At 37.6% G+C, this 22,937-nt stretch overlaps 3 protein-coding genes across 5 annotated transcripts; 1 reads left to right on the top strand and 2 right to left on the bottom strand.

Moving 5' to 3' along the window:
- Positions 1-556: 556 nt before the first annotated feature.
- LOC103716490 (CAX-interacting protein 4-like) lies at positions 557-6,890 on the bottom strand. Of its 2 annotated transcripts, none has more exons than XM_026808230.2 (2): positions 5,616-6,890; positions 557-936 (listed from the first exon to the last, which is right to left on the bottom strand). In XM_026808230.2, the coding sequence occupies exons 1-2, from the start codon at positions 6,704-6,706 to the stop codon at positions 852-854; spliced, it is 1,176 nt and encodes a 391-aa protein (XP_026664031.1). In that variant the 5' UTR covers positions 6,707-6,890; the 3' UTR covers positions 557-851. The 2 variants fall into 2 exon arrangements, with proteins under 2 accessions (XP_026664031.1, XP_017700534.2); XM_017845045.3 differs by lacking the exon at positions 557-936 and adding an exon at positions 2,519-3,457.
- A 3,635-nt stretch (positions 6,891-10,525) lies between these two features.
- LOC103716491 (protein TRIGALACTOSYLDIACYLGLYCEROL 2, chloroplastic-like) lies at positions 10,526-17,468 on the top strand. 2 transcript variants are annotated; one of them, XM_039125037.1, is made up of 7 exons: positions 10,526-10,730; positions 11,705-11,889; positions 12,055-12,587; positions 14,954-15,283; positions 16,349-16,464; positions 16,857-16,947; positions 17,032-17,468. In XM_039125037.1, the coding sequence occupies exons 3-7, from the start codon at positions 12,066-12,068 to the stop codon at positions 17,122-17,124; spliced, it is 1,152 nt and encodes a 383-aa protein (XP_038980965.1). In that variant the 5' UTR covers positions 10,526-10,730; positions 11,705-11,889; positions 12,055-12,065; the 3' UTR covers positions 17,125-17,468. The 2 variants fall into 2 exon arrangements, with proteins under 2 accessions (XP_038980965.1, XP_008802738.1); XM_008804516.4 differs by lacking the exon at positions 11,705-11,889.
- A 278-nt stretch (positions 17,469-17,746) lies between these two features.
- On the bottom strand, positions 17,747-21,266 carry LOC103716492 (mitochondrial import inner membrane translocase subunit Tim9). The gene is made up of 2 exons (XM_008804518.3): positions 21,004-21,266; positions 17,747-18,246 (listed from the first exon to the last, which is right to left on the bottom strand). Exons 1-2 carry the CDS (start codon positions 21,096-21,098, stop codon positions 18,060-18,062), a joined length of 282 nt encoding a protein of 93 aa, XP_008802740.1. The 5' UTR covers positions 21,099-21,266; the 3' UTR covers positions 17,747-18,059.
- Positions 21,267-22,937: the final 1,671 nt, after the last annotated feature.

Here is a 22,937-nt window from a genome sequence, read left to right as displayed (position 1 = left end):
ATGGCTTCCATTATGCAAGCAGTACGAGAATGGGGCCCCAACCTGACCGACTATGCTCATAATTTCCCACTTTTAGTCTACCAAAAAGAAAGACAAGCCTGCTTTACTTCATACCTCTTTAATCATGCCCGGGACCCTCCTCCCCACCATCCCCCTTCCGGACCCGAGGCGGAACCATAAAATAACCACCAGGTTCGTGTACAAAAGCATGGACATTTCAGCACATCGCGCTCCCTTGCGTTCGAGTGCTACTGTAGATTCCGCTGATGGAGCACGTATAGCTAAGTCAGGGCATTTTCTTTTGAAAAGAATAAAGAGGAATAGATTAAGTGACAAGGCGTCCGCTGTTTTTCACCAATGTAAGCTGCCTTTTAAACCCAAATTTATTTCCATAATTAATTAGTACATGCGCAATTTTTGTACAGATGAACGAGAGTAAATATATAATAACATACAAAAAAGGGCTGCATACTAATTACCTTATGATTAAATAAATATGAACCACCAATCACAGAAGGCCAGGTTCATGGTCGATCGGGATATGATAACAGGGAGCTCCTCAAAAAGGCAGTACTCTGAATTTAAATATAAAATATTTTAAGCATCGTTACAAAAATTTGTTGCATAAGATGGTAACGGTCGACAGAACCATCATAATGTGGCAGAAGAGTAAAGAAAGGTCACCACCTCCATCTGAATTGACATCAAAAACTAGCCAACAAATATACAACCATCACAAGATGAACCAGCATCGGCTCCCCACCAAACACTAATATATAGACCTGGTCCCACTCCAGCTGCTAGGCGCGTCGACCCACCCAAAGGGGTTCGGTCAGATGAGTTGGACAGTCTCATTCTTGCTGGATAAAGGTTTTCCATGCTATGTTGCTGGCCAGGCATGCTGTTCCGAGACCGCATGTCTTGGTCGCCTTCAAGCTACTCGGTGTTTCGAGAAACAGCGTCACTAATGGATCACAAATACACAACCAAAAAAAGAAGAAGAAAGAAAAGAAAAGAAAGAAGAAAGTAGTACAGAACAGTCATAGAACAGCATATAAACCACACAAGCAACTACATCGTATAAAATCATAAACTGAACTATCCATGCAGGATCCACCAATTACCAGATGGTCACATTATGGAAACCAATTTACCAAGAACCTGCTAATACAGCTCAGACACTTGCGTGTATTTTAAAGTAACTGAAAAATTAAAATGCAAAGATTTCACTAATACCACATGCATCATCATCATCATCATCATCTAATACAAAACGATTATGGTAAGAGAGGCTCTGGTTCAAGTTATTCACCTGCCACAAAGCTATGGACGCATGAAAATCAAAGGGGCTTGAAGCATCAAGGCCATCGGCAACATAAGAACCATTTACAATTTACAAGATAATTACAACCAGGTAAATAACAAATGCAAAGAACAGATGCAGTAGTTAAGATCATATGACATCAAAGAGGCAGGCTACCTTGCCATCATCATGTACATTACTCTATAGAGATGCAAAATATAGACCATTTGCTTTTCCCCATAGCTTGGTTAGATGAATCAGAAGATCTTCGATTTAGATTTTCATGTACAAAGTGAAGAAAAGCAAACTTCAAAATTAAATATAAGTAAATAATGTTGATTTCATTAATTTGAAATTTCCCCTACAAACTGGCCAAGTCATGGTAAAACACTTCACATTGCTGCACCTAAAGGAACTACCTTCAATAAGAAGTCAATCCAGAATAAAATAGCCAGCTAAAGAGAGAGATATTGAGAGAGAGAGAGAGAGAGAGAGAGAGAGAGAAGGGGGGGGGAGGGGAGAAGAGAGAGAGAGAGCTGGAAGCTTGTTAGCGCAAGTTTCCAGGCACAAAGTGGTGCTTGCAACTATTACAGAATATGCATATTTGAACCATCATATGCCAAAAGGAGCTTAACGTCCACATTGGTTCAAATTCAATCATGTACATGAACAACTTCAACCTTAGATTTAAAGAGACAATTGCAAGTTGAAGAACTATATAATGCAGGATAGAAAAATAAAACCAATGATACGCCACTTTCTCACAACAGAAGATTAAACAAGATATACTTGACTCGTGATAAATCCTAAGATGTCCAGCAAGTACAACTCTCAGATCTCAAGCCATAAATAAATAGCAAGAAGCTTCATCGGCTGAAGGCAACAAGCTTACAAAGCAGAATTAAAAGAAAATGCGCATAAGATCCAATTATAGTATATGGAACAACAAAAGGATGGTTTCCCCTTTTCAGTTTTTAATAGGAGACTTCATCAGAAAGTTGACCGGTGGATAATCAAAGATAATTTATGCCATAGTCCAGATGTTCAATGCCACGAAACCATCTCACAGCAATTAATCATTAGTTTCGAGTTTAACTCACCATGTTTTCTAGGTTATGGGATTAGAGTAAAAACACAAATAAGATATGTACTCAATGTAGTTCATAAACCACAGTTGATTTCCAATTCCTTAAAGACAAACTTTTGGTTCAAAGCTGTTACATAAGTATTTAACAGGAGAAATATGAAAAAAAAATTCCTTTGGATGTCCTATTTTCAGTGAAATTAGATTCCACAAAAATGATAGCTAGGTTGCAGGATGTAATGACAATGGAAGTTCCAAATTCCTGAATATGGCCAGTAAAGCAGATCAACATACAGTTGATTTTTTAAAATAATGGAAAAAACCATCTATAGAAAATCAGTAATCCAACAACAGCTGAAATTTAAGTAATTGAAATTGGTTATAAGTTTGATGTGTCTTCCAGGTGATGGATATGCTACCAACCCAGAACACCGTATTGTAAGTTGTAACACCAGCACTGGTTAAGAAAATTTGTCAATTAGTTTTATACTTCCTTAAACAAGTACAAGGATTTCCTTACAAGTACTGTTTGCAAGTAAAGGTTCAGCTCTCATTAAATTATAGGAAGTTAATTAGAAACATTTTCAAATGAAAATAATTTTACCATTAGTATAGGTTTATCAGATAAAAGTCAGAGAATAAAATCCAACAGGCTTTCATGGCCTAGTTGAATATCTTATGTATGAACCCAGAAGCGTTTTCCAACATGTGTCTATGTACAAATGCAATATGGAATAATACTTCCATGATAAGCTGAGTTTACCAAACTAGAAGTGCACCTCTCACTTGCAAGAGTTATAAAGCAGCTATACACCATGAAAAATAAAGTTAGGGAAAAATGGGGCCATCGGACAGAATACATCAAACCAGTCATCATCCTAACCTATTTGCAAGCACAAAACTTTCAGAAGGGATTCTTAAAGATCCACAAGATCCATTAGATAGAGATTGATCCAAGAATATCTATTGCAAATAATAATGCTAACCAGGCAATATTTGTGCCTCAAATGATGGATGTTGAGCAACACATAGATCCGTTTTAGCATGATTCGCCTATGTATCCATATGACCTTCCAAGGTTTATCATTTGATCAGAAGCAACATAAGCAAAGGAGCTTGCAATATTTTATTGCTAATCCAATTGTTTGATAACTGCATTCATCATAAGGTTTTCTTGCAAAAAGTATATTTTGCACAAATTATAAATAAAATTTCACAAATTATAAATAAAATCTGCACAAAATCTTATACAGTTAGTATAACTATAAATTTGGGAAGATGGCTAAAATAAGTACTCATTGCTATATTTCTAAGAACCACAAAGTATATAAGTAACCGTTTTTTTCATAAACATAATAACCTAAGTGTAATCTTGAGAAAATAGTTTGAATTGCTAGATTTGTCATTTACAATCACAATGAAAAAAGAAAAGGACAAACATATGCATCTCGTTGAACATACATCTAATTTAACCACTAGTCGACATCTAAATGAAACCAGCTAGTTATGACAAAATTAGCTGAAATTGATGAGATTTATACAGGTGTAAATCAAGTTTTGCCAGAGTCGAAATATTCTAGCTGAGAACAAAATGATCCACACAAAACTAAACTTATAAGATGAGATTTCACTCTAAAAACATAACATGAGTTACTAGCCATTATGGAGGCATAAATAAATATATATGATCCATTTAGGCATATTACTAGTAGTTCAGAGCATCACTCGAGTCACTCGATTCTTTTGGAAAAAGGACAATAAATGAAGTCCAGTGTTATAGCATCTAAGAAAATGCTTCTTCTCCCCAAAGTCTCCGCAAAACTTGTTGAACTCAGATTTTTTTCTGAACTGTCAGGGGAAAAGTTAGAATTTTGGCCCCTAATAAATCACCTATCTGCCCTGTTTGGCATAAAAAACAAAAATGATTTGTACCAGTTCCAGGGGGATTATTGGGTAACGTAGCAGTATCCTAGGATTTAATAATTGGATCAGCCTACAACACAGAGTTGGTGTATAGTCTATTTTATTTGGGTGGGCAATATTTTGGAGTTCTTTGGTAACTTTATAATCATGGTTAGACTGCCATTAGTACAAAGTTGTTTGCAATCTTTTGAAAAACTGCCAGCTCCAGGGCCTAGGTGAGGCTGCCTAAGGGCTGACTAGGCGCCCATCTTACTACTACAAGTTTAAGTATGAAGGATGGGAACAATTTATGAATTAGTATTCGATGTTGCCAAGTTTGTACTTTATATTGACTTACTACATCAATTTTTTATTCAGTGTTTCATTTGACATTTTCCGAACTCTTCTAATTTATAACTTCCAGATGCTAGTCAAGCAGAATAATATTACTAGTTTGAGATTTGTTTCGGTGGCCTTACATGTTCAAGTTGCATTTAGAAAACAATTGATTGCTTAGAATTGAGTTTCCATGTGCATTTTTTTTAAGGGACTGACAAAATACAGGACAAGGTTTCGATTCGTTTGATATGGAACCTAGCAGGCATCGAGAACTATTCTCTTTATTTTCTATCATATAATAGACAACATGGATCAACCTTCACCACTTTTCTACCCATGATCATTTGGTTTTTAGATTTCAATTTTCAAGGAAAAATGTAAACCTGATCTAAAATCAGATAACACATACCCCTAGAGCATAAAATACCATCTGCTGACTTAGTCTCTTAATTAATTACTAAAGGTTAAATATCCTTCTTCCGTATAGGATAAGCCTATTCATATGGATGACTGATTATTTAACACTAGTTCATTTTAAGCACAATGATACAGCTGTTGACCGGCTCATGGAATTTCTTATGATGCTATGGAAGTTCAGAGTTTTGAGACCATGCCATAGGAGGAAGAGCTCTTACAATTGCAACAATAACTAATACAAGATAAAAAAACAATGCAAAAATACAAGGAGAGAAAATAGTTGACATAAGGCCTAAATAGTTTCTATAACATGGCTATATCAGCGGAAGGCTCTTACAATTACTACAATAATGCACAAGAACAAAAATAAATAAGTTTGACACCATATGAGGATACAATGCCAGGGAGCAACATTAGCAGATTACATCCACTATCACAAAGCATTATCGAACTCCAAGCATAATGGAAATCAATAGTACCCAGTATTGTCTAAACATGCAATCTTGAAGTTAATAGAAAATCCACATCACTAGCAATAGAAAGGTTGCATCAATGACGCACAGCAATTACCATTCCCTTCTTCGGTTATTCTCTTCACGCCTATGGTTCCTGCTCCTGTCCTCATACTGCATCTTCCCCTTTCTTCCACGAGGATCTTCATCATCCGATCCACTACTTTCAGAGGAAGTGGACCTCCTCTTCCTCCGGCGCTCGTGGTGCCTGCTGGACCTCTTCCGATCATCCAGTGAATCATCACTGCCATCCGAGTCACTCTCAGACACATCCTTCCTCCCATGCCTTCGCTTATGTCGGCGGTGCCTATCAGATTCTTCCGACGACTCATCGGATTCATCCCTTTTATGATGGCTCCTCCGCCTCTTCTTCTCCTTCCTACTCTTCCTGTGCCTACGGCCCCCATCGTCCTCTTCCACAGCATTATCCGAATCTCCATGCGTCCTCCTCCTCCTCCTCTTCTCCCTCCTCCTATCCTCCTCCTCGCTATCAGTCTCATCGCTCCGGCTCGACCTCTTCCCGCTCCTCTTCTTGGACCTCCCTCTCCTCCTCCGACCCCCCTTCTTCTGCTCCCCTGAGTCCTCCACCGCCGGCGATCTCTTCTTGGAAGAAGATTTCTTCTTTCCAAATCTGTCAGCAATGATCTTTTCAATTTCCGGATCCATGTCGGAATCCGAGTTATCACTCTCCTCTTCTTCGTCGTCCTCCTCCTCGCTCTCCTCCTCCTCCTCTCCGTTCTTCCCGGCGGCCTTCTTGATCTTCTCGAAGACGGCGGAGGCGGTCTGGAGGGCAGCGGCGTCGGCATCCTTGTCCTTATCGTCCTTGACGCTGAGGAAGTTACGGCACTGGAACGTAAGGTGGCCTACGCGGCCGCACTTTTTGCAGGCGCCGCGGGTCTCGTCGGAGTTGGAGCCGGTGATGCGGGCGAGAGCGAGGAGGCCCTGGAAGCTGGCGTAGGCGTTCTCGGGGCTGTCGTCGTCGTCGGGCTTGCCGGAGGGGCCGCCCTTGGAGGCCTCCTCGTCCTTGTTGGTGGGGGCGTAGGGATCGTATCCGATGGCGCTCTGCCAGATCCCATGGGTCTGGAGGGCGGCGCTGCTGTGGACCCGGTTGTTCGCCGGCATGCGCACTCTTCCCGCCGTCGCTGGCATCTTGGCAGCCGATGGAGGACGCTGTTGAGATGGATGGATTAGGGCTAGGGTTTGGAAGGATGGAGGTCGAAGTCTCTCGACTCAGAGAAAAGGGATCAAAAGAAGGGGTGGGATTTTCGGTTTGGAGAAGGACTCGGCTTGGTCCTCTTAATTACCCTCTTGCCCGCCTCATCAAGGCCGGTCTGGTCGCCAGGTATGAATACGACTTTAGGTGGTGATAAAAACTATCGTAGACGAGATTTCTCCGCTCCGCTCGAGGTCATGTAGATCACACGTACAATATTCTAGTTTATTAGGATGAAGGTGTATTTATGAGACTAGTGGAAGAGAATGCTGTCACGCCTCGTTATAGGTGTACTCTTGAACGTACAAACCATGAACAAAGGCTCAAAGTAGCCGATTACATTGATCGACAAAAAAAAAAAAAAAAAGTCTTTTATGATATTCCGCGAGATGAGCTGGACTGCTTACTGAATTGATTTTTTTTACTGTTTGTCATCCTGAAAAAATTCTCTGTACTTGCTTTGTATCTGTTTCTCCATCTCTGTACAATATTTTGTCTCTTAATTTAGACAGTGCTCACTCAAAACTAATGTAAGCTGCTGATGTACCGAACAAAAAAAAAAATCTTTAAGTATAATAGTATAAAACATATATATTGGCACTAGGATGGTGCATGAATGAGTGGCATGGAAGATTATCTTTGCCCTTAAATTGGTAAATTTACCATCGGATGAACTTTTCTCTTCTCGATGTGAGAGGATACCTATTTTTGATTAATAATAGAGTATCAAATTAAAAATTTATACCATTGGTCATAATCTCTGTCACTAAAAATAATTAAAAATTTTAAAAATTTTGTATTTCTGAAGTCCTTGATGTATATATCAAGTTAGTGCAAAAATAAATTATTAAAACAATATAAGAACACTTTTTAGCATTAAAATCCATAAAATTTTTAATATATATGTGCGTGTACATTAACATGTATAGATAATGACCAATAAGAGGGAATCCCGATTTTAATTTTTATTATGTATTATAGTATACAAGCACAATAAAAATTATTTATTTTTGTGTTCATATGAAGCATAAGTTAGAGACTACTAAAATATATGGTATTTAGTTTCTAAGTATTTTCAGTAGTATAGATCATAATCAATTATGTGTATCTCTAATTTGAATGTTGTGTTATTAATTTTGGACTTGAGATAAGCGGATATCTTCTCCTAAAGAAGGGCATATTTATCATGTTTACTCTATTGCAATAATATCATTTATTTAGCCTTGCTAACGAGGCATAGGACAACAAATTGCACTTAGGGTTGTTCTATTGTTTTATTCATTTGATCATGAGGAGAAGAACGAGGGAAATATTTTTTTTCTTAATATCACACTATTTCCATTTCTCCATTATAACATCAGTGTCACGGGGTTGAAAGCATGATATCCTCCACCAAACTCTTATTGTTTTAAATATAATGCCATTCTACTCCCCTAGATATTCCAGAGTAAGGCAGCTATAGTAAGATCCCAACTATGATGTTCCTCTCTTCTTCTTCTATTGGTTTCAAATGTTCCAAGTCCTTCCTCCCTGATTAATGATCAAATAAGTAGATTTAGATAAGAATCCCTCTATTTAAACAATATGGGCATATTTATCTATCAAACCTATTTGGGTCAATCATAGGTTTCAAAGGAGTAGCAGCAAAAAGGGGAATAAGACATAATCAATCAAGGAAGCTGAGGATATTTAGCCGGTGCAATTATTTTGCATGGTATGAGTTGAAGTGCTTTGAGCCATTTAGAAACCTGCAGATAATCCAGATGACAAACAAAAATGAACAGGTCGCGTGCTATTACTAGTTAAATAACTGGTGATGAGACCCAAAGAACTACTTATTGAAATAGGAGGAACTCTAGTATTTGAAACCGGTCTTGAAGCGTGAATTAATACTGTCCTTAAGCGAATTTTGCCCCACTATGTTGCTGTTGGTGATCCAACAAATTCGCTCCAGGATACAACAAAACCAAAATAGAATCCTAGCCAGCAAAACTAGGATTCCCCGGAACAACGAAATGAAAGATTTTGTAAAATAAGTTATATTAATCTGTGATTAATAATCAAATAAGTAGATTTAGATAAGAATCCCTCTATTTAAATAAGTTGGGCATATTTATCTATCAAAACCTATTTGGGTCAATCATAGGTTTAAAAGGAGTAGCAGCAAAAAGGGGAATAAGACATAATCAATCAAGGAAGCTGAGGGTATTTAGCCGGTGCAATTATTTTGCATGGTATGAGTTGAAGTGCTTTGAGCCATTTAGAAACCTGCAGATAATCCAGATGACAAACAAAAATGAACAGGTCGCGTGCCATTACTAGTTAAATAACTGGTGATGAGACCCAAAGAACTATTTATTGAAATAGGAGGAACTCTAGTATTTGAAACCGGTCTTGAAGCGTGAATTAATACTGTCCTTAAGCGAATTTTGCCCCACTATGTTGCTGTTGGTGATCCAGCAAATTCGCTCCAAGATACAACAAAACCAAAATAGAATCCTAGCTAGCAAAACTAGGATTCCCCAGAACAACGAAATGAAAGATTTTGTAAAATAAGTTATATTAATCTGTGAAGGATATTGGCAATTTATAACCCTAAATTAAACTCTGAACCAACACAACCTTTGGAATGGTGCCTGTTCAAAACGTAACTGCAGTTATTTTGTGCAAAACGGATAAAAACTACTAATATGAATTTTATTTTAGTCCAAGTGCCAAGTGTCAATCTTTGATAATATAATATTGGCTTTCCCTCCACAACTTCCCACCAAAAAGTTACTTTAACATGTGTAGGATATGGATGCTTATAAAGCTATCTAAAAAACTCTACACAAGCAATGTGGGACCAAAACCCCTCTCAACATTACAAACTATTAAAGGAAGGAGACTTCCAACACTTCTATGGTGCCATTTGATAAGATTTAAAAATAAACTTTTAGTTTCAAAATTTTAAAATACAGATAAATTTGGTATAGTTAATTAGTTTTAAAAATATAAATATTAAGGTAGTGGAGGCCTTGGTAGTAATGGTGGTCGAGGCATAATGAAGGCGGCAATGAAAACAATGATGATGTGGTAAAGATGATAGCAACAATGTGCGACAATATTATAAAAATTGCAGAGATAGATATAGTCGTGGTACAGTAATAATTAATGATGGTGGTTTAGCAAAGACAGTTGTGGTAGAGATGATCGGTAGTAAAAAAATATAAGTTTCTTACTTTTCAAAGTATTAAAAGTAAAAAAAATATTTTAATTTTTAAAAATATTAGAAAGTGAATTTTAGAAATAAAAATAGAAATTATAGCATCAAATATGGTTTTCAAATCAATCTCTTTATATATTTTTTTAAAAAATAGAAATAAAAATAAAGGAGTCCATGAGTAAATCTGTCATTTTTTTTTTTTTTAAGAAAAGAAAGGCGTCTTCTCAAGCTACCGGCCGATTAATTTTGTGAAAAGAACTGGTCCGGCCGTGTGCACCGCCGAGACGTTCATCTTTATGGCACCTGGTAGGGTAGTAATTAGCTGAAAATAAAAGGTATTTGGGGACGGTAGCTTAATATTTTCAGCCAATAAAATTCAACCATTACCGGCACGCCGCGTGCCGGAACTGGTTCAATTTTATCCCCGCCGCAAGGGTAGCAAGCCAAAAAAATAACTCCAAGCACGGTCAGGGACCTTGGAGTAATTTACTGAGCTGGTTTAAAATGGAATATAGCGTACAGCGTACTTTAGCTAACTTTATCCAAACTAGTTCATGTTATTTTTACCAAGTCCGGGGCTGGAGTCGTAGAGCTTTCGTTCATGGCGGATTAGGGCGAGGGATAGGTTTTCTGCCGTAGCGAGGGATCCATCCCGTTACCAGATCACAAGCGAAGAGGGCGAGATGCTGAGGAGTGGCTTCTCCGGCTCCGTTCCTCAATCGGACGCGTAACTGATTCTTGGAAAGACCGGAGCCGTAATCTTCCCTACATCCCTGTCTAATCCATTCTCTTCGTTCTTATCAGATTTCAAAAATATTTTCAGCTGTTTTTCATATATCGGAAACGCTAAGCGTGCTTACATGGATTTTTTTCGACAAAGCTCTAAATTTGTGCCCTTCCTTTAATTGGTTTGACTGTGTCGCTCTGGCGGCCGATTTGAGTGCAGTTGGTCTTTGATTTCTTTCTTTCTCGGACTAGATGGTAGAGTTTAATTGATTTCTAGACCTTCAAGTTAAGTAATTGGCCTTGGATTGGGTGTGCGAGGGACTATCCATCCGTGCTTCAGTTCATGAACTTATCTTCAAGAGGTGCTGGACCTGCAAGATTAGCTTCACCCCGGAATATATCGGGTCGAAGTCCTAAATTGCCAGAAGCATCGGAGGAGTCACAACAGCAACCACAGAAACATAGCAAAGATAGATAAAGGAGAGGAAATTCTTTGAATGATTGAGTTTACATGTATAGAGATGAGAATATTCAGTTTATTCGTTTTGTAGATTTGTAGAGGAATACGTTGTTCAAACTGTAATGAGTTTTTGGTGGATCAATAGAAATCAACACCATTACCTAACATAGCTGGTTCAAGTTTCAGATAGCACACTGGCAAGTAGATATACTACTGCATCAGATCTCTTCTGATTCCTGTGTTGAACATTCTCTGATGCTCGTTTCTTTGACAAGTTTAAAGCAAAGGTCAAGCTAAACAGACGAAGTGAAACATTCCCTTGGTTAAATTTATGTTAGTATGAGTTATCTAGGTTTACCACTTGAAAAAAGAAGGGGGTGGGGAGGGTGAGAGCATCCAGATGCAAGCTTCAACCATGTAGAGTTGGAAATGACTGAAAGAGGATGAAACCACAGGCATTCGCTTTATATATACAAAAGATTTTATCATATCGTGACTTAAATTCCATAATCATAGAGGTCAAATCTTTTCTCCTGTTTGCAGTGCAGGTTATAACAAAGAGTCTTACTTCTGTCTACTTCTGATCATATCCTAGAACTGACATATTGATAAATTATGGAAAGACCAGTCCCAAATGGTAGCAAGAAATTTGTTTCAAGGCATTACTTCAGCAGACTAAACTGATGACCGAGTATAAGCAAGAACCTTGGATACAATCCTCTGAAAGTGTGAGCCATTTTAAACATTATTATCTAGTCGGGGAAAGAAAGAAATCCTTCTAGTTCTTGATATATTTTTTTACAATTTCAAACACATTAGCTTTCCATCAATTCCTGTTTGAAATTTTAGTAATTTTATCAGCTCAGTGTTCAAATTTGTTTGAAATTTTGTAGTGTTGAATTCTATGAAGATGGTGTCAAATATATGGGTCCAAGCTTCTTCCTCTAAAGCCATGTTATTGTCGCCAATATGCCCTCCTATTAATAGGTTACAGCATCCTGCTCCTTGTCTCCCCATGAAGCCCTTGAGAAAACTTACCCTAGTAAAAGCAAAGTCGACGGATGACAATCAAAATTTACCACCGTCTTCAAAAGGAAAGAACCCTCTTGCACTTGTTCTTGAGATTCCACGGACAATCTGGAGGCAGACCTTGCAGCCAATGAGTGATTTTGGGTTTGGTCAGCGGAGCATCTGGGAGGGCAGTGTTGGGTTGTTCATTGTTTCTGGGGTGGTTCTCTTTGCTCTAAGTATGGCATGGTTGAGGGGATTTTATTTGAAGTCACGATTTAGGAAGTATCAGGCAGTGTTCGAGTTCTCTCAAGCTTGCGGGATCTGCGTAGGAACGCCGGTTAGGATCCGAGGCGTGACTGTTGGAAGTGTCATCCATGTTGATTCTTCTTTGAAAAGCATTGACGCAGTTGTTGAGGTGTGTAAATGCTCTAGAGACACCAATATGGATGTATATTATTGAGTTTTCTTGAGATGTTATTGATATGCTATAGATCTCTTATGTACTAGGATCAACAAAATAGCTTTTCCATTTTGCACCTTTCATCCGTATTGTTGCAATTTTCCAAGGAATTGAAAATGAGTAGTAGTTCTTTTATATGATATCACATACAGTCCTGCTCATAGCTGTTAACAAGTTGTTAAAATTTATTTATTAAGCAGACACCAGTTAACATCTGCAATATAGTTTTTTGTTTTCCCAAATATCAGTTTGTTATATTATTGAATGTAAATTTCATTCTACTCAATTTCCATTCCCTTGTTAGTTTTTTTTTTTTTTGAGGAAATCCATTCCCTTGTTAGTTGTTACTTTGTTTTTGCACTTTGAACATGTAGTTGAGGATCCAGGCTTTGCCTATATTTTTTATTTTGTCCAAGCTTGATTCAGGGTTCAGAATATCCTGTTACTATGTTTCTATATCCAAAATAGTCACATACACACACATATGTATGCATGCATGCATGCATGCATTTTCCCAAGTGTTTGACACCAATGGTAGTGAGTGATTTGCAGTAGAAGCTCTTTTCCCAGCTTAAACTAAATATGACAGCTTTGTACAGAGAATCATGACTATGTTGGTTTGTGAAGTTGCACAATTGAACATGCAGTCTGTACATTTCTAGTATCCTACATTATCTGGAAAAGGTTTGCTGCAGTGATGAGCATAAGATCACCATAATTCAAACAATACGGCCTACTTTTTTTTTAACAAAAAGTTGGCCTTAAATAACTGAAAAAAGGCACTATTTTTTTTAAATAGGCACAGTGGGCCTAAGATTGCCAGCACTATCTAAGCATTTATGTTTGTATACTTAACTATGTAATGACCAGCTTGTGCCTTGTTGCTGTGTTAAATGTCATGAGCTTGCATGTTGCCATCCACATCCAAGAGACTAACATATTTCTCATGCTACTCTTTTATTACTTAGTATGCATTTTTCAAGTGTTGATTGCACAGGCAACCTTCATCGATCATTCAATGAAGTAAGAATGTTGATATGAAGCGTCAGTACAGCATGTTTCTGAACATAACATCTGCAGACTTCACTGATGTTTGTAATGCTTTATGTGCACCTGGAGTTATGGAATTATTAGAGATAGCTTAATACCTATATGGTTGTTCATGCCTATATAATGTTCGATGTGCTATCCTAATTTGTCCTCGTTTTCTAGTCATTATATTGGTCATGTTATATAATCAATGTGTTGCTCTTATACATCAACATCTCAGTGTTCTCTAATGGAGGTTGTCAGTCCCTTCTAATTGTACATATTCTGCTTTTAGCCTCACTTAAATATTCAGTTCTCTCCAGTTGCTTTGGGGTGTTGTGGTATTTGAACACAAAATTTCTCTCTCAAGTTTTTTCCAGAATTTACAAAATTTTACTGTGAGACCTTCCTCCTTTGGAATATTCCATTATTGGTATGCTAATCATGCCTCTCTTTCAGTTTAGCCCCTTATTCTGTCCTAATTGTTGAGCAGGTTTGAAGCAATGCCAAAACAGAACCCTTATACCATTAAAGAAAAATAGAACGTAATAATATGCCAAAATGGTTTTCTAGCTTCCCCCCACCAGATGAGCAAGCCTAGGCAGGCTTGCTTTTACTACATCTCCTTTAGTCACACTTTTCTTTCCAGGTCAGAATTTGTTCCTGAATTGATAGAGCATCATTAATTCTTCATTAATTCTACCAGTCAGCATCTTTTCATGTGAATTGACTAACTCAGCCACATGATTCACCACTGCATAAATGGTAAGTGCCTTGTTAATGTCAGCCTCTTCTGGTCAAAACGCTTTGATTTTTTTTTCTCTTTGGCTTCCAGCTCATTTGTGCATATTCAAATTCTGATAATTAAAACTTCAGAAATTTATACTTCCAGTTCATGTTTTATTGCTGTTCATGTAAAAACTGATGTTTCTTGCCATATTTTGATGAATCAAACATCCTAACTAGTAAGAAGTTTTATCCAAAAAAAAATGTAGAAAATTATCTGAAGATGTTTTTTGTTTGTATTACATTGTTTAGTTCTAGGAAAATGTATTTAATCCAAGCAGTCATGCTCAGTGAAAATTATGTATAACATCTGGAGAGAAATTAGGAAAATGGAAAGTGGCCGGCTGTCTCAAACAGTGAAAAAAAAACAGGTATTAAAGGAAATTCATGCCAAAGTGGTGTTCCCAGACAGCACAAATGCCACACACTTTACATATTTTAATGTTGGTTGTTGCATGATAAATTATTTACCTGAGATTAATTTCCTTGTCATTTTATTCTGGCAGGTTGAAGATGATAAGACTGTTATACCTCAAAATTCATTGGTTGAGGTGAACCAGTCTGGCCTTCTTATGGAGACATTGATTGATATTACACCACGGGATCCGATACCAACTCCCTCAGCTGGCCCTCTTGATCCAGATTGTGTTAAAGAAGGTCTTATTGTTTGCGACAGGGAGAGGATAAAGGGACAAGAAGGGGTGAGCTTGGATGCATTGGTGGGGATACTCACTCGTCTTGGACGGGAAATGGAGGAAATAGGTGTTAAAAGAAGCTACAAGTTGGCTGAAAAAGTTGCAGCTGTTGTACAAGAAGCACAACCTCTGCTTGCGAAGGTTTGAGCACTTTAAATGCATAACCATTTGTAGTGGATATTTGGAGTTTATTCATATATCTCGTTCTTAGTAGCGGTAATTATAAACATTCTGTTTCCTCTGTAATAAATTATGAGTCAACTGCGATAAAATCTTGCCAATTAGTTTATTTATGACATTCTGCAACAGTATCAGTAGCCTGTTATTTGGTGACCATAAAAAGCGGGGTAGTGACATGAGAACAATTTAAACCCCATCCGGCTTTTCCTCATGTTCATATAAGAATAAAAAGCAGAGGTTGAGAAGAGGATTATTCTTTGTTAACTTTCTTCAACTTAACAAGAGTTCAATTTTAACATCAATAGGCTAGTTTTCTGAAGATTCTTTAGCTGGCTGCACCACAATTACTTGCAAATTTTTCAGAAAAAGCTAATCGACACAAGATAATTTACTACACTTATCCAAATTCATCTTACTTTTCTTTTGCAGTTTAGTGATCCTTCCTTATGGCCAGCTTAGTGGATTGATTGATTCTAAAGGTCCTATCATATTTTTTTGTTCCCAATGGGAAGTCCTGATACGTTTTTCTTATTGCCAAATTGTGTAGTCTATCCGGATCAGTACATCGCACTGGAAAGCTTCATTCTTAATTTCCTGGATGATGGGAGAAATCTTGCAGTTAGGAAAAAAAACAATTTGCATTATTTAGTATTGGTAAACATGCAATTGTGAATGATAGCCATACCTGCAAATCTCTGGATCCAGGACCAAAAATATATAGTATTTCTTCTTTATATTTGAAATACTATCATAAGCTTAATAAGCACATTAGCACCTATAACCTAGTGTACCTTATGTCGCTTTCTTTCTATCAGTTTTGTAGCTAAGTAGACTAAGAGCACACTCTTGTGCATGTTGTCCATGTTTCATTGTTATCTGTTCTATTTACTGCATTGCTTCACTTCCTTGCTTAGAGAAAGACCCTGGACTTGGAAAATCACCCCTTTTTTTTGATAAAATGTATAGTCTTGGATGCATGCAACTAGGAACACTCATGGAAATGTGCTTGTTGTAGTGATGCAACAGATTGAAGCCATGGCAGAAGCATCTCAACCTTTGCTTGCTGAGATTCGTGATAGTGCTTTATTGAAGGAAGTTGAGAGTTTAACTAAAAGCCTGGCTGAAGCAACTGAAGATCTGAGGTATGTATAGTATATACCGTAAATTGCATAAATCAGCAGGTCTTACTTCAAAGCCAAACTCTAAACCCTGCCTAGCCTTTTCCTATCCTTCTAACAAAATATTACTAGTTCATTTCTTGTATGCTAACTAAACTCCTTAAGTGATCTCACTATGAATCCTCACGAAAGTGTGGTCTCGTGGCACTTAAGAGGTTCATACCCCAACCCTCTAAAAACAGATCTGCTCATTAAGCTTTACTCCAGCATCTCTCCACTATTTTATTTAGGCATAAGTTATAGAGAGAGAGGGGAAGGCCAATGGGAGCAAGGTGGGAGATCGTCCTGGGTTCTACAGTCAAACACTGGTTCACCCATGAACACACTTGTTTGAAATTATCATTCGTGTCTTGCAGGAAGGTCAACTCTTCCATCCTCACTCCTGAAAATACTCAACTGATCCGGAAGTCTGTTTCCACCCTCGTTATCACATTAAGGAATATTGAGGTGATGTTTTTGCCCTGATCTTAGTATTGTATACCTGGGGATGGTTTTATAATGTACATTTCTATTTTTTTCATGCATTTGCAGGGTATAAGCTCCGACATTTCAGGTTTCACAGGTGATGAGGCCACCAGGCAGAATTTGAAGTCGCTTATCAAGTCACTCAGCAGACTGCTGTGAAGACGACTGGAACCTGGCAGCAGAGTAGTATGTCAATGACATTGATCTGTCAGCAGGGAGGAGGCAACATGTATGAGACAAAAGAATATGGCAAACATAGGATTTGTTTTGCCTCAAATCATTATTTCTTTTTCCCTTCATCCAATTATAACATATATTTTGTTATTATATCCGACTTCTATCTTCAGATTTGAACCCCACCCCTCGTTCGGATCCAAATGCTAAATTCAGTTTTCTCTCGTAGTCAGCAGGTAGAATGGCTTTTCAAATACCAGTTTGTATGAAATGTTTGCCACAAAGCAAGATTATGATTTACAATGTGTCAAGTTCTTGGGCTTTCGTTATATCATGACAATCCTGGTCGTTCCTTAGCTATTACCAGTTAGACCAGCAAGGAATGAACTTTACAGGAGCATATTCAATACCAGATCTTTTGTTTTTAAATAAGATTTTAATGTATATATTCCTCTTGAATCGGCTTGTAAAGGTTGGTTCTTGCTATGCTGTTATATACGTTTTTTTTCTCTGAAGGGAATTTTTTTTACAAAGAACCCTCTCACAACAATTGTTCCCGGCGCTCAGCCGTCAACGCATACAACTAAAAGCGCGACACGAGGGCATATAATAGATAATAGTTCATATTATTCGCTGCACCTGTTGATAACAAACAGTTTAGAAATGCTATTGGTGCTGAATACAAAAATAACGATGTTAGACAACTGCCAAAACAAAAACTTGTTGCAAGTTTTTTAACACTCAAATCTCCACCAAGACAAATAAAAATTCCTTCATCCCCCTTTCAGCAAGGGTACAACCACTGAGCTGAGAAATAAATCTGCTACAGAAAAAAGAGCACCATATTAGAACCAAAGTGATTTCTCCAAAAAAAATAATCACTGAATCAGTGACTTGGTTCTTTTGAATTTGCATGGGGACTAATCCTGTGTGGCAGCACCCTGGTTGAGCTCTGCAAATCTCATTCCAACCCTCATAGAGTGCTTCAAGAACTTCTCTGCGCATCGTCGGACACATGTCTCTTCCTGCTTATCAAGAGACTTGCGCCGAAAGTTGTCCACACAATCAGAGAAGCATCTCTCTACCAGCGAATTATACATTCTTAAACTGCAAGATAGTATAACAATAAGTAAGATCCAACTAGAAACAGGCTAACAGCCTATTTTGTCATCTAACTAGCAGTGATAAAAAGATAGTCACTGTGTACACTTGAAAAAGGTCTCAAACTACCAATCTCTTAGAGGTGTCGTTCAAGTTATTTAACTTGGTGACCATGCAGTTAAGCAGCATTATCAGATGCTAGTTACGCAACATGTGGGAAACAGCCCATGTCACCAAGTGGTTGGCCATCCATACTTAGGAACCAACTTATGTTTATTCTTGATGGGCACTGACCGAGTATAAATTCTTATGCAAATGGCTCTACCATATAACATCCTCGAGTTTCTATTTGGGAAGACAGGACCAGGTGGACTGACAAGCAGCCCCAAGGAAAAGCAAGCCAACTTGTGTTCCCACCTTGTCAAAATGAACTTGAAATTGTACCATGCTAAACAAAAATGTAATATTAAGAATGATAATTCCAGGTGGAAGAGCAGAAGAGTAAGTACATTATACAGATACCATTGACTAAAACAATCCATATGCCTAGCTAGTCAATACGATATTAGAGTTGTAACATAGTTCAACGAAACTATAACAGCACCTCCAAGGGTTGTTTAGGAAATCAAACAGGATTGGGTTGGATTTGCTATAGGAATCGGGTGTGTTAGCTTGCCCGGCCCATTTTTCTCTAAAAGCCCGCCTTAGTTCTCATCCAAATTCCAATTATGGGCTTGTTGGACAGCAAGAAGAAAGGACCTCTATAGATCTTTTTTCCCACATGATTTGGGCTAGAGAGGAATTTGGTTGATATGGGCCTTATCTATTAAATAGGCTGTGTAATCCATGATCCAATGGAAAATCTAACCCAATCTTGCTGATTTCCCAAACAGACCCCCAGTACGAAAATTAACTTTCAATTATTTACAAGTGAGCCCCTCTGTGTTGGACATGCCATAGTGCACTGTCCAAGTTTATCCACATCTTCCAAGAAAGAACACTACCTCTAAACCTAGTTATCCCTGAATTTAAAGTAGGCAATCTACATTGAATGCCTGAACAACAACTACATAACCATGTATAGCCTAATAGAAAATCATACCTTTCTTCAGTATATGCCCTGGTTACCGGAAAATCATTGAAACAATCATATCATGAATGGACCTTAAGAAGTGAACCAAGTAAAATCAATCCTATTTGCTTAGATGATAAATCAATTGCCTGCGGACAGACTTTCTTGCAAGATTAACTGCAAGAGTAGTGAGAAATACAAAAGGTAATATAACATATATATATGTATGTATGTATATGTGTATGCATGTATGTATATGTGTATGTATATGTATACATATATATCTCTCTGATATGTTCCCTTTTTTTTGCATACATCATCTCTGAAATATGCAATTAAAGTTTGAGCATATTTACCCTTCTGATACCCTCAAAACTTTTTAAAAAATTTCACTTCAACCTCTTGAGGTCAAATTGCGAGGTCAAATGATTAGAACTTAACTCTCACTTCACAAAAAGACATCAAAAACCTAAAAACCTATCCGTAAAAATCTATCTTAAGAGTTAAGGGTACCAATAGACCAACCACACACACACACACACAAAAGAAGAAAAAAAAAATCTAAGAATCAGTATTTGATTATAGTGAACCAAGCGCTTAGAGAAAACTCACTTTTTATACTCCATTTGGAATACCTACATCTTCTTTTTCCTTTCCCATGAGTTTCCTTGCAAATGCCTTTCAGGTTCTAGGAAATACAAAAACTTTTCATTGTAATTTTTAGGTGGCAATTATATGAGTTTTTTCTTGAAACTAACTAAACACATGAAAAATATTGTTTGTAGTTGACTTCCATGAATAAATTGTTATTTTGATTGTTGAAATTAAAGAGTGTAATATTGAACTCTAGAAGCTGTTACACAAGACACAAACTTACATACAAACTTTACATAACAAGAGAGTCGACGAAGAAAGTCATAGAAGTTCCAAGAGGATACATTTGAAAGTCACCAATACCGCGAACAAAAAGCTCAAAAGTAAAGCTCTTATAGTCACAGCAGAATTAATACATGCAAGTTGAGCACCACAAACTTCTTTCTAATATGGCCTATGAGCTAAATTTTGCACTAATTATTGTAATTCCCACACCCCTTGCTTTTTCAAAATGGGAACTGCAAATTATCTCATCTGCTACATAATGTTTGATTCATTTTTCAAGAATAATACTCTCTCTCTCCATGACTAGAATTCCTAATAGATAACTGCTATAAAATTTTGACATTCACATTGTGCTAAGTGCTGACACCAAAAGATCAGCTTGCGAGTGGACTTCTTATCCTTGAATGTCACTTGCCTACCTTTGAGACTAAAAAGAGACAACCAAAAATTCAATCTCTTAAACCCACTCTACTTATCCTTTTTTGTGTCAGAAACCACTCTAACTAGAACGAAAATTCAATCTTTTGGTCCTACTCTAACAAACCAAGCCAAAGCAAACGCATCCCTTCTATTTTCGTTTTCAAAAATGCGTTTATTCTGCTCAATAAATTGCGCGAGGGGATAACCAAAAAGTAAAATCGATGCAAATGATGACACCAAGAAAAGATGAATCGCATGAGAAGACGTCTCTCTACGCTTCAGTGATCACTATAGGATGTCATTTATCAAACATTTCAAAGGATTAAGCGATATAGTGAAAGATGGAGAAAATAACCGAAGAGGAAAGGGGAATCGATGGAGGAGGTTAAGACCTGTCGCGGATCTGGAGCTGGTCGATCATGGCGGACATCCTGATCTTGTCCTCCTCGGGAAGCGAGTCCAGATCTCCCAGCATGCTCTTGTCCATCTTGTCCTCCTCGTTCGCCCTCTACCTTTCCGGGGTTCTACGGTCCTGGGGCGACGGAGGCTGCGAGCTCCAGACGACTAAAACCCTAGTCAAGCCCTTCGTTCAGAGGCGCGCAGAAAGGCCGTGACTCCAACCGACACATCCGATACTCGACTTGGGGCTGTAAACGGGTCGGGTTAAACTGAGACACTCTTGGCCTCGACCCAGTTTCATATACAAGTTTTGATATTAGTCATTAGATCTGTAGATCCAATTCAATAATACAATAGATCATCGTCTGGGTTCGAGTTGGTCCTACGCGGAAGACCGTTCAGATCAGATCATCATCGTGTACGACTCGGATCCATTCCAAAATGGTCATGTATTATTCGGGTTCGAGTCAAATCCAGTCCAAATCGAGTCCAGTCTAATTTTGCATCTTTATTTGTTTCCTGACAATCTACTTCAAGTAGTTAATAACATCAACAACGATCTTTTTTAATGTAGTGAGATTAATTCGGGCACTTTTCTCTTAATATGGTAAAAGAAGAAATGGCTCGAAATACTTTTTTTGGGTCAATTCATATGGGGTTGGATCAGATTATGTCAAAATTTGTGAAATCCATACCCAACCCGGACTATGGAATAGGTCTAATATTTGAATATGACCCGACCCACAAGTCTTCAAGAACAGGTTGGGCTAGGTCTAACTAGGTTAGGTTGGATTTTGGGTAACCCGGACCCATTTCTAGCCTTGCTTGCCCCAAACCCGTCATAACCCAATCCTACATAAATTATGTGATTTATTATATATAATATTAGTTATATATATATATATTTTAGTTGGAAAGATAAAAAAGATAACGACGTGTTAGACCATATTTGGATATTAATACTTGACTATGAATAACATATATCTTTTTTATTTTTGCTCTATTGTTATTATAGTAAAACTATTGAGAGCTTGTTGTTCATGAATTAATTTTGTTGTATACATTGGATATTTCACTAATAAACTTTTTAAAGCATGAATTGTTTCGCTTGTTTTTTTTTGTACAAATTTATTGATTAGCTTAATTAACTTTTCAAGTTGTAATTACATCCTATGGGTTTCTAAACCTGACCCGATCTCTATCTTATCTGGACCCCATAAACACTTCTATTGTTCGAGCTCGAACTTGAGCTGGTCCCTTCAATGGACCACGTATGGAATAAAACTTAGTCTAGGAACATCAATGCGTATAGGTTCGGGTTTAGTAAAATTCGAACCGGACTTGACTCGGTAGCGCATCTAAGCATATGTCTAGAGCCACAAATAGGTCAGACTAGAATAAAATTCGAACCCGACTTGACGCGGTAGCACATCTATCCAAACTTGATATACACTTTTATTGTTCGAACTCAAGCCTGACCCGATCCCTTCTATAGACCATGTATGGAACAAAATTTAGACCAGGAACATCAATGGGTACATGTCTGGGTTTAGTAAAACTTGAATCCAACCCACCTCTGGGCATAGATCTCTAGGGCTGCAAATGAGTCGGGCTAGGGAACTTTGTTGAATTGCTCTCTTTATCTTTTAATATGTTTCTGAATGAAGCCAATGTAATTTACACTCTAAAAGCAAGAGCCAAGTTCTAATGTCCCATATAAATTTAGTCTTGTAAGTGATATAGAAAATTGTTTGTGCTATCAAAATCCTCAGAGTTGAATTATAAACGTTATAAATATAGTCATTGAGCTTGCCAAAATTTGCTACTGCTGCTATTAAATTTCTTATTAGTGTGGGGATAGAACACAAAAAACCCAATAAATTACGATGTTGTAATTTTGCCGATATTTTCTTGTCAATTTAGTTGA

This window comes from Phoenix dactylifera, chromosome 3, assembly GCF_009389715.1.
Source record: "Phoenix dactylifera cultivar Barhee BC4 chromosome 3, palm_55x_up_171113_PBpolish2nd_filt_p, whole genome shotgun sequence".
Lineage (NCBI taxonomy): Eukaryota > Viridiplantae > Streptophyta > Magnoliopsida > Arecales > Arecaceae > Phoenix > Phoenix dactylifera.
The sequence above is the reverse complement of the archived record's forward strand: the minus strand, read 5'-3'. Positions and strand labels throughout refer to the sequence as shown.

Bases quoted from the DNA above. Each gene is read 5' to 3' on its own strand.
- LOC103716492 (XM_008804518.3), bottom strand. From the start codon at position 21,098: ATGGACAAGAGCATGCTGGGAGATCTGGACTCGCTTCCCGAGGAGGAC. The intron at 18,247-21,003 runs GTCTTAACCTCC...ACTATCTTGCAG, and splicing joins CAGCTCCAGATCCGCGACAG to TTTAAGAATGTATAATTCGC.
- LOC103716490 (XM_026808230.2), bottom strand. From the start codon at position 6,706: ATGCCAGCGACGGCGGGAAGAGTGCGCATGCCGGCGAACAACCGGGTC. The intron at 937-5,615 runs GTAATTGCTGTG...AACACCGAGTAG, and splicing joins AATAACCGAAGAAGGGAATG to CTTGAAGGCGACCAAGACAT.
- LOC103716491 (XM_008804516.4), top strand. From the start codon at position 12,066: ATGAAGATGGTGTCAAATATATGGGTCCAAGCTTCTTCCTCTAAAGCC. The intron at 12,588-14,953 runs GTGTGTAAATGC...TTATTCTGGCAG, and splicing joins GCATTGACGCAGTTGTTGAG to GTTGAAGATGATAAGACTGT. The intron at 16,948-17,031 runs GTGATGTTTTTG...ATGCATTTGCAG, and splicing joins TCACATTAAGGAATATTGAG to GGTATAAGCTCCGACATTTC.